General features: G+C 32.0%; 1 protein-coding gene across 1 annotated transcript; it reads right to left on the bottom strand.

Annotated features, from left to right (window-relative positions):
* Positions 1 to 464: 464 nt before the first annotated feature.
* Positions 465 to 3824, bottom strand: LOC119607664 (acid-sensing ion channel 4-A). Its single transcript, XM_037961717.1, has 9 exons — positions 3723 to 3824; positions 3525 to 3656; positions 1747 to 1906; positions 1465 to 1671; positions 1258 to 1406; positions 1071 to 1201; positions 854 to 1007; positions 674 to 787; positions 465 to 609 (listed from the first exon to the last, which is right to left on the bottom strand). The coding sequence occupies exons 1-9, from the start codon at positions 3822 to 3824 to the stop codon at positions 472 to 474; spliced, it is 1287 nt and encodes a 428-aa protein (XP_037817645.1). The 3' UTR covers positions 465 to 471.
* Between the last annotated feature and the right edge of the window lie 8061 nt (positions 3825 to 11885).

Below are 11885 nucleotides of genomic sequence, written 5' to 3'. Positions count from 1 at the left end.
GTTACCCAAGGTTTCTACTGAGCAGATCTCCGCTCTCGTAGAGGGTAGCTGTCCTCGAACGATTCAACCAGGACACTTGTGAACGTTTCTACTTTGGCGTCTATTCAGATACTGTAACACAAAGTTGTGGTTGAGCGATTCCTTCATGTTATGCCTCATTGCCCCTATCTCCACAGGGTTTGGCCCATAATTGAACGAAAAAGAATAGATATTGCTTTCATCGGCAAAAGAGTAGATATGGTTGGAATTTTAATAAAAAAGGTCATTTAGGAAAATAAGAAAAAGAGTAGGGGAAAGAACGAAGTCTTGAGGTACTAAGGATTAAAACAAATATAATCTTTAAAGATATTTAGTTTTGGGATAAATGCAATTTTTCCAAAAGTTAACATTTATTGAACAGTAATATTATGGAAATTTAATCATATTAATAAAATACATTGCAATTATAATGTTAATAATTGTAATATTCTTTTAATATTTAGCTTTATAAATAGTAGCGATATCAACTGTAGTTTCCGAATCTTTATCCAATTCTTCATTGGCGTTAAGATGTTTTTCATTTTTATGCTGCATTTTCTTAATTACCCCACCGCATAACAAGAGAGTTATCTGTAAATATATACAAATTAATATCAAAAAATCTTTAAATTAAACTCCACCATAAATTAAGTACATGTTCTAAAATGCCAATTAAACCCAATACAGAAAGACCCAAAAGAAAACCCAAAGAACCACCGACATCGGCTATAAATTGTGTTGTATCGTAACTTGGTCGCTCTTCGATCATCTGCTAAATAGAAATTTACATTATTTGTTTATATTTAGTAAATAGTGATTTACAATAAATCCTTACGGATATTAATTTTGTGGTATAATAAATATAGACTTGAGTATTGGGTTCGGCATAATCAAAAGTTCTACGATTTTGAATGTAGGCGGAAAATATTCTCGATTCACAGGGTTGCGCACAATTACAGTCGACACGATCATCATCGCTGTTATAAAATCTGGAAAAAGGACATTCTTAAGCAATTCATTTTGTAAACAAAAACATAATTCGAAATTCTCACTTTCCATATTCGCCTATAAGTTTCATCATTGATTTGTAAGTCGAACAGTGAGGCCAATGAGCATCAGGCATCCAGGGTCCCGAACAATTTGATTTTCTACCCAATTCATGCCAAATACAAATTTCACCACACTTTAAGCAATTATTATATTAGAATTTATAATTATTATAATCGTTTCATATCTCACCTTTAAATCACTGTAGCCCTCTTTTCGGTTACAATAATTTTGTTTCGTTTCAATATTTGAAAAATACTGACTCTGTAATTTAATTTCGATATTCTCATTTATATCGGCAAATACGTATTCCACACGTCCCGAAGCTTTCATATTTATCTCTAAATAAGAAATTAATTAATTAATAATTTTTTTTTACAAATGACTTTAATTTTTTACCCGTAAAATTTTCTCTCATATCATGTATATATAAATGCCAACCTGGCGGATTTTCAAAGAAGCCCGTTTTAATTTCTTCCTTAGTAAGATGATGTTTCAACATGATCGAATAGCCAGTCGATTTACTTGCTCGTTTAAGTGATATTTTTGGTCGTATCGTATGACAACGTCCCATATAAAAATGTAAACTACTGGTGATTTCCACATCTTGTTATTTTATTCAATAAGATAATTAGGAATCTAAAATATTAAATTTCTTTATTTTCACCTACAACTACTCACTTTCTTCGAATCCATTTAATCCATATTGGCATTTGGAAAATGTTTCAGTTTCATTAAAAGTTGAATTTGTAAAAAACTCCAATAATTCAACATCGTCATAGGGATAATCAGACCAACAACTGCTATATTTTGGATGTAAACAGTCATTACCGGATATTTTCTGAAATTTTGTTAAAATACGATAAAATAATTTTAGATATTGTTCGGACCTTATCGGCAATTGGTAGGTTCTATGGTACGATGAAATGAACAGAACGCCAATAATATCAGTGGACTTGAACATTAATAGAAAGAAGAGATTATCGTTTAAAATCTTAACTATTCAGTGAAGAAAACATTTTTGGTTCAGACATTCGGTCTAAGCAAAGTTATAATATATACATTTGTGATGGTATGGATCTACGGGTCTAATAATTATTGATTGCCTTATGTACCACAATGTTTATTTGACTATTCTAAAAGAATATCTCAATATCATTACGGTATCAATGCAATTCCAGACCGGAACTAATACTGTAGGAGTCAAATGACTACTCGGGAATGTTTGAGTCGTAGTATGCGTAGAACACATATTTTATCTTATCTGAACTAGAACTAAATTAGAACTGAACGAGAACTGAACTAGAATTCAACTAGAACTGAACTAGAATTGAACTAGAACTGAACTAGAACTGAACTAGAACTGAACTAGAACTGAACTAGAACTGAACTAGAACTGAACTAGAACTGAACTAGAACTGAACTAGAACTTAACTAGAACTGAACTAGAACTGAACTAGAACTGAACTAGAACTGAACTAGAACTGAACTAGAACTGAATTAGAACTGAATTAGAACTGAACTAGAACTGAACTAGAACTGAACTAGAACTGAACTAGAACTGAACTAGAACTGAACTAGTACTGAACTAGAACTGAACTAGAACTGAACTAGAACTAAACTGGAACTAAAATAGAACTAAACTGGAACTAAAATAGAACTGAACTAGAACTAAACTGGAACTGAACTAGAACTGAACTAGAACTGAACTAGAACTGAACTAGAACTGAACTAGAACTGAACTAGAACTGAACTAGAACTGAACTAGAACTGAACTAGAACTGAACTAGAACTGAACTAGAACTGAACTAGAACTGAACTAGAACTGAACTAGAACTGAACTAGAACTGAACTAGAACTGAACTAGAACTGAACTAGAACTGAACTAGAACTGAACTAGAACTGAACTAGAACTGAACTAGAACTGAACTAGAACTGAACTAGAACTGAACTAGAACTGAACTAGAACTGAACTAGAACTGAACTAGAACTGAACTAGAACTGAACTAGACTGAACTAGAACTGAACTAGAACTGACCTAGAACTGAACTAGAACTGAACTAGAACTGAACTAGAACTGAACTAGAACTGAACTAGAACTGAATTAAGAACTGAACTAGAACTGAACTAGAGCTGAACTAGAACTGAACTAGAACTCAACTAGAACTGAACTAAAAACTAACTGGAACTGAACTTGGAACTGAACTTGAACTGAACTAGAACTGATGGTTACAGTATTCCTTGGCTTATAAATAGAGATGGTACAGGGCAATTAGAGCATACCAGGAAACTTGTCTCTTCGAAGATTAGGAAGATACACTTTGTCTAATATGAATCAAAATCAATATTTAAAATAATTTTTTCTAAAACCTAAAAATCCCTTTAGGAACGGGCTTAAGCGTAAAATTCAAAATTTGGAAGTTACTATATAAGTATATAACCGACATTATTTTACTTACTTTTAGTTCTTTCGTTTTATAGGGGGGATCTCGACATACTGTTATGGCTGGCATTTCAATGGTTTCATTTAAATTGTAATAAGAATGTGTGGATATTGGCGGATTATCCAATTTTGAAAAACATTCATATAACTAGAAGAGAAACGTGAGAAGTTTTAAAAAAATAATTTTAAAATATAAACGTTTAAAAAAAAATACCTGCACAATGACAATAACACAACAGATGAATAAAACTAAATAACGAATAAGTTTTGCCGGGTCCTTTAACAGCCAGGCTTTTAATTCCGACCAATAGCCCATTGAAATAAATGCTGCTGCTAATTCGAACCTTAGCTATAGAATTGAGTTTAGGAACTGAATGTTAGTTTGATTCTAATCAATTTGCATTAAAATAGATTCGCAACACATCGTGTTGAAATTCCCACGTAGAATATCAATAATAGATAATATTTGATAACAAATGTTTTTCTCCAGTGTTTTATTTTTATTGATTTATGCTCGTAAAGGAATTTATCAGTTCAACTGTAACTGAATGTTGTACTAGGTAAATCGAAAATTTATTCGATTTCAGGAATATACAATAATCGATGTCCATGCCACACATGATTTACATGATTATTCAAGCACTCGTGGATAACTAAGTACATATAATTGGGAAATGTGTTGAACTTTTTTTGTACACATACCGAAGAAGATACTTGAACATGGAATAGATAAATGGGAAAATTTACATGCTACGGTATTTTTTTTTTATAAACCGTATCATTGATAAAAATAATATGTATTTGTATTATCTTTTGTCTCAGTTCCTTTAAATACAATTTGAAACATATATTAACTACTTTATTTCATTTGTAACGGATTGTGAATCTAATTTGTATCTAAAACTAGATTAATTAATAACTGTGTCAAAATATCACGAAAGCTGAACTCAATATTTTCTTTAAATATATTTGCTGAAATGAAAGTATTTTTTTGAAGTTTGTCTCTAATATGTAAATATGTGCATATTCAGAAAATCTTATTATTACTTAAATGAGAGTTGAAGGTCTAGTTTCATTACATCGATGTTTTTAAATCGACCATGTCCGATCTATTTATTATAAGTATAAATTCCTTAATTGATTTCACAGATAATATCTCCATAAACTTATTGTGTTAACTAATATTTATTACTTTACGTTTCGCATGTAATCATCCGTAAATATATAAATATTTTTTTATCTGTTCCCATAAAAAACAGATTGTAAACAAAAAATATTTAACTCATCTACATAAGTATATAAACAATATTAGATATTTTTATACCCTACACCACCACAGTAGGGAGGGTATTAAGCGTTTGTGCTGATGTTTGTAATACCCGAAAATACTGGTCCTTACTGGACCTTAAAGTATATCAATCGACTCAAAATCACTTTCTGAGTCGATTTAGCTATGTCCGTCTGTCCGTCCAACTATTTTACGCAATTTTAAAGATAATTTGATGAAATTTGACACATACTCAAGGACGAAGCCTATTGAAAATAGTTAAAATTGGGTCATTATTTCGACTAGCCCTCATACAACCGTACCCCCGAATTGGGCCTTTGAGCTCATAAGTATATAAAATGTTCTTGTATCTCTCTAAAAATCAGCAAAACTCGGTTTTATATAAGTCTAAATGATACTGCTGATTTTCGTAATGATCGGGTCTCATTAGTTCCCACACAAAGTCCCCTTCAGAAAATGACTAGATAATCAAAATTCACTTATAAACACTAATATCACGTTGAAATTCTTTATTTAGAAATAAATCCCTCTACCAAAATTTATATTGGACATGTTACCTTAAAGTAGGTTAGTGTTCTAGATTGGTAAACAGGACGTTGTGGGTGTAATTCCCACATGAGGCACCGGTAAAGGTGAGCACAACAGACCCGATAGAGGGCTAGGTAGGTACATTTCTTCGTATTGGATGGAGGAGGACAAGCGCCGGCGAACGAAACGAACGAAACGAACGAACGAGAGAACGAAACGAACGAACGAACGAACGAACGAACGAAACGAACGAACGAACGAAAACGAACGAACGAACGAACGAAGAACGAACGAACGAAAAACGAACGAACGAACGAACGAACGAACGAACGAACGAACGAACGAAACGAAACGAACGAACGAACGAACGAACGAACGAACGAACGAACGAACGAACGAACGAACGAACGAACGAACGAACGAACGAACGAACGAACGAACGAAGAACGAACGAAAACGAAAGAACGAACGAACGAACGAAGAACGAACGAACGAACGAACGAACGAACGAACGAAACGAACGAACGAACGAACGAACGAACGAAGAACGAACGAACGAACGAACGAACGAAACGAACGAACGAACGAACGAACGAACGAACGAACGAACGAACGAAACGAACGAACGAACGAACGAACGAACGAACGAACGAACGAACGAACGAACGAACGAACGAACGAACGAACGAACGAAGAACGAACGAACGAACGAACGAACGAACGAACGAACGAACGAAGACGAACGAACGAACGAACGAACGAAGAACGAACGAACGAACGAACGAACGAACGAACGAACGAACGAACGAACGAACGAACGAACGAACGAACGAACGAACGAACGAACGAACGAACGAAACGAACGAACGAACGAACGAACGAACGAACGAACGAACGAACGAAGAACGAACGAACGAACGAACGAACGAACGAAAACGAACGAACGAACGAACGAACGAACGAACGAACGAACGAAACGAACGAACGAACGAACGAACGAACGAACGAACGAACGAAACGAACGAACGAACGAAGAACGAACGAACGAAACGAACGAACGAACGAACGAACGAAACGAACGAACGAACGAACGAACGAAAAAAACGAACGAACGAAAAACGAAACGAAAACGAACGAACGAACGAACGAACGAAACGAACTAACTAACTAACTAACTAACTAAACTGAAACTAACTAACTAACTAACTAACTAACTAACTAACTAACTAACTAACTAACTAACTAACTAACTAACTAACTACTAACTATAACTACTAACTAACTAACTAACTACTAACTAACTAACTAACTAACTAACTAACTAACTAACTAACTACTAACTAAACTAACTAACTAATAACTAACTAACTAACTAACACTAACTACTAACTAACTAACTAACTAACTAACTAACTACTACTAACTACTAACTAACTAACTAACTAACTAACTAACTAACTAACTTAACTAATAACTACTAACTAACTAACTAACTAACTAACTAACTAACTAACTAACTAACTAACTAACTAACTAACTAACTAACTAACTAACTACTAACTAACTACTAACTAACTAACGAACTAACTAACTAACTACTAACTAACTAACTAACTACTACTAACTAACTAACTACTAACTACTAACTAACTAACTAACTAACTAACTTAGGGAACATTGTGTAAGACCTGATTTGACCTCATTTTTTAGGAATTGTTAGGTTGTATTCGATGGAATGGATAGTAGTGCCACTAGGGGCATGTGAAAGACGTTATCAAAGTAAATAGATATGATATTTGGCGACTATTGATGGACGACCAAAATGTAGCAACCACAAGACATCTATGTCATAACATCAGAGATTTTAATTTGTATATACAAATGTTTAATGTTTTTGGGAAATTATCTAAAATCTGAAAATTTACTTTATTTATCAAAAACAATCTGAATATTATGAAGAGCCATATCTGAAGGACCGGGATAATAATTGAGAACATTTAAACAAAATTTAATATATCAAAAATCTGAAATGATATGACAAATATAAAGTAATAATAAAAACCACCTTAATATACAAACTAATCTGAACAAGTGAGATATGATATCACGTATTTATGTAGCGCATATGAACATACATATGTATATATAATGATTGTGTATCACAGATGTTTGTACACAAGTACCCTTAATTTTTGTACGCGAATTAAACTGAATCCTTACACTAAAATAAAATGTTATGCAAATAGTCGTTTGTAAAGCTCATTAATTAATTTAACTACGGTATTTCGAAGTCCAATAGTCTCTAGTGGTATTTAAGGTATTATTTTGATAACATTGTTAAGTGTACATACATATGTATTTGTAAATACTAATTATCCATTAAACTATCTATTATACATTATTTAAGACATTTACTATAATTGAATAAATTAAGAAATTTCCTATCTGTCTCATTATATTCCAATAATCTATAAAAGTGATTGTTTACAACATTATAAATCGCTAAAGGTAAACTACAATATTCTAAACATTAAACTTATGACATAATTTATATTTAGATGACCCATATTTTAAACAAAAATTGTTTTATTAAAAATAGAATATTATGTTTGTTCATTTTAAACACAATTCTTAGTATTCAATGAAACAAACAAATTCTAAATTTGGAAGCGAAATGTAGATAAGTTATCCATTAAAAACGGCCTGTGATCGGAACATATACTTGTACTTATATACCAAGAAAGAAAAATTAAATAAAATCTACACCAGAAATATATGCATTTCTTATATGAATTATTTAAGTCAATATACTCTCGAGTCCAACGAAACATAGCAAACAACAGCAGGCAGCAATTGAATATTTTTAACACCCTGTAGGAATTTCACATATTAAAAAATTTTGTTTTGTGTTTTTAGAAAAATTTTCAAAAATATGTATGAAATTATATACTCAAGGTGTTTGTACATTGTATATATGCATTATATGTACATTAGCATGATTCCAAAAATATGTTTATTTCAATTTGTTATAATTTTTGCCATATATTAATCGTATTATTTCAATAAACAGACAAATTCTAATCATCAACAGAAACTTTAGAAGTAAAGTCGTTTCTGGGTCCAAATTAGAAAAATGTTTAATTTGAAAAAATAAAGGGTTCAATAAATTTATTATTGAACCCTGTTTCCTTGGCAAGAATATACCGGTGACCGAGAGTTAAGTAGTTAGGTGTAATACTTGATCGGAAATTGAAAATGGAGACACCACAAAGAGGATAGTATCAACATCGGTGGAGAGCTCTATGTGGAAGAACCATAGGCATGAAATGGAGCCTTGGCACATTGGCTTTACTTTAACTTATGCTTCAATAATCTGGTCTAATCTAATCTGGTTACACCCGAAAGGCTCTTAACTTTAGGCGAACTGACCAAAGCTAATTAACATATTGTGGACACATTAGAAGGCTATACCACACACGGAATATGTCGGGAACTCTGAAACACTCATCCCATTTAGAATGCCATGGCCAAGCGGAACATCCGAAGAAATACCCGTATTAATCCGTTGATGCACGGATGGCTGTAAACGGGGGGACAAAACGGGCTTGGAGTTCTATATTAAAGATCCAGAAATATATTACCGTATTCCTAATAACACTAACACACTAGCTTTCAGGCAGAATTCCGAGCAATAACGGTTTACATAAATTGAATTTGAATCAATATGGCGCCAATAGGGGTTAACATACATATTTACCTACAGAAGACAATTAGGGTGTTATCAGGTGATCAAGTTAAACGTAAGAGGGTGTTGGATTGTAATAGAGCTTTAACCGAGTAAGCTTTGCATCACTCGGGAGTAGTCGGCAGTGAAAGACGCAACGAGAATTAAAAATATGGGAGGGAGAATCCCATGAGGCCTCTTGGAATAAAGAGTAGATCAACAATGGTGTGACCCTAACGAGGTCAGGGTCTGACTTGCTCCTCAAAATGAGATAGATAGATAGATAGATAGATAGATAGATAGATAGATAGATAGATAGATAGATAGATAGATAGATAGATAGATAGATAGATAGATAGATAGATAGATAGATAGATAGATAGATAGATAGATAGATAGATAGATAGATAGATAGATAGATAGATAGATAGATAGATAGATAGATAGATAGATAGATAGATAGATAGATAGATAGATAGATAGATAGATAGATAGATAGATAGATAGATAGATAGATAGATAGATAGATAGATAGATAGATAGATAGATAGATAGATAGATAGATAGATAGATAGATAGATAGATAGATAGATAGATAGATAGATAGATAGATAGATAGATAGATAGATAGATAGATAGATAGATAGATAGATAGATAGATAGATAGATAGATAGATAGATAGATAGATAGATAGATAGATAGATAGATAGATAGATAGATAGATAGATTGATAGATTTGATGTAGTCTACATAATATAAAACTTTTCAAGTCAATTATGCATGTTAAAGAATTTTCCGGTGTTTTTATAAGGGGCTTTGGTCAAATGATTTTCAAACAACTTTACGATATGATTTCTGGATATATAATCCATTCGATAGAGAATATTTGTAGAGTTCTTACCGACCGAACTCTATCGTGGTTTCAAAATAAGCGAAAATATGATTATAAGAAACATTTTAATCCATTTTTTGAACAAAATTTAAACTTTTGATCACACGTTCAAAAATCTCAAATTTAACAGTTCGCAGTTTTCTGTTAATTAAATTTCTATATACGTCGAAAGATTGTCAGATTTAGGCAAAATGTTCAGTAGCATTACATCAAAAATTTAATTTGAAAAGTAATGGTTTAGGTTAACAGGTGCTGTCATCATTGAGAACACAATTGTGTTCACACTGGATTCCTATCCTAACCAATTTGTGGCACAAAAATATATCTTTATTGGCATTTTAACTCATTATTTCAACACGACGATGACGGATGTTACTTACCACACACGCTTACAAATAAGTACTTAAGTAAGTTATTATAAATATGGAGTTAAAAAGTTGATTTGTTTTACGCACAGAAACAAATTGGCGACACGGCAGACGTACCTTGGTCTCGTGTGCTTTTAACCACTTGAATAAAAAAGTAATTGCTTACGCTAAATGACAAACGCTTACAAATAAAAACTTTCGAATAAAATCTATGTCATAACTAGACTACTTAAAAGTAATGCAGATGGTATGTAGATGTTAATGAAAAGTAAGTTGTTGTGTAAGTAGAAGTCATTAACAAGTTTTTGCTGGGTTATTATTTGGACTAAAGTAATAGCACCCTAATACTATTCGTATTGTATTAAATACTATGTTTTTTAGAATATTTCAGAAATATTATATAAATTAGGCCTGTCCTTGAAAACTGACTTTTTTAAATGACTTGAATATTATCTTAAACTAGCTAATACCAAATTCAAAACTATCAGGAGACCTTTTGTAATCGATTGAAAATTTTGTGAAAATCTTTAAATTTGTAAAAGAATCGGTATTTTAAGAGCAGGTCTAATGTATATACAATACAAACATTTATGTATCTGCTTATTCTGTTATTTGTTGTTGCTGTATTGTTGTTTTGTTTTATGTTCTAATGTGAATCTAAAAGAGTTTTTTTATATGATTTGCTGTTTTGTTGTTGTGTTTAGTCTATATTTAAATTTAGTGAAAAAAATAAGAAAAGAAAACAATTAGGAAAGTTTAATAGGTCAAATGCGACCTTTGAAAGACTTACACCAATTGAAAATAAATTTAATTATATATAATTTCGCTAAAAGTTATAGGAACATACAGTTGTTGAACTTTAGTTCTAGTTCTATCTCATAGAACTAAGTAAAAATTATGGATCGGAGGTAAGCCGCAAATAGGATCTAGGTTCTAAAAAGATTTTTGAACTTTAAGGTATATTGAAAAATTTTAAATGATCTTTCAATAACATAATTGATATTTAGCTCATTCTTCTTATATAATTAAGTGACACCAAATTTTTGCAAGTTACAAACATCAGCCACTAACCCCTTTACCCACTCACCGATGATGTAGTGTATAAGAAATATACATATGTACATATAAAAGAAAATGCTTTAGTAGCTTTAGATGATGAAAAAGTCACTTTTATGTCTCTTCTTCGGCATTTTATATGTGTGTCATGCTATTTGCAACACCTTATATACTCACCTGGAATTCTATAAATATACTTATTTGCATTCTTGAAAAAACTTTTCACATGGAACATTTTGATTAACTAGTGGGATTATTGGAAATATTGAAAACGATATCGTTATAAATAACAAGTCCGATTAAATTATATCCCACTTTTGATAACAAAATTTTCGGAAAAATATCGGTATTAAAAATATTGTTTCCACAACAACTGCTGAGCAACGTCAAGGTGCTTTACAAATGGGGGTTGGTGAAAATATGGACCGGTCGGCATAGAATTTGGTGGAACATCAAGAGCTACAATTATAAATTGTTTGTGGTCCATAAAAAAATCCATATTTTGTGCACTAAGTGAGGT

The sequence above is a fragment of the Lucilia sericata genome, unplaced genomic scaffold (assembly GCF_015586225.1).
Source record: "Lucilia sericata isolate MDLA Ls3-8-SP2 unplaced genomic scaffold, ASM1558622v1 Contig000725F_arrow, whole genome shotgun sequence".
NCBI lineage: Eukaryota > Metazoa > Arthropoda > Insecta > Diptera > Calliphoridae > Lucilia > Lucilia sericata.
Note: the sequence above shows the minus strand (reverse complement) of the source record. Positions and strands in the feature narration are given on the sequence as shown.

What these genes read in the sequence shown, in the direction of transcription:
- LOC119607664 (XM_037961717.1), bottom strand. Translation starts at nt 3,824, where the DNA reads ATGGGCTATTGGTCGGAATTAAAAGCCTGGCTGTTAAAGGACCCGGCA. An exon ending in TATGAGAGAAAATTTTACGG is followed by an intron (nt 1,407 to 1,464) that starts GTAAAAAATTAA and finishes TTTCTTATTTAG; the next exon opens with AGATAAATATGAAAGCTTCG. An exon ending in CTTATAGGCGAATATGGAAA is followed by an intron (nt 1,008 to 1,070) that starts GTGAGAATTTCG and finishes TCCTTTTTCCAG; the next exon opens with ATTTTATAACAGCGATGATG.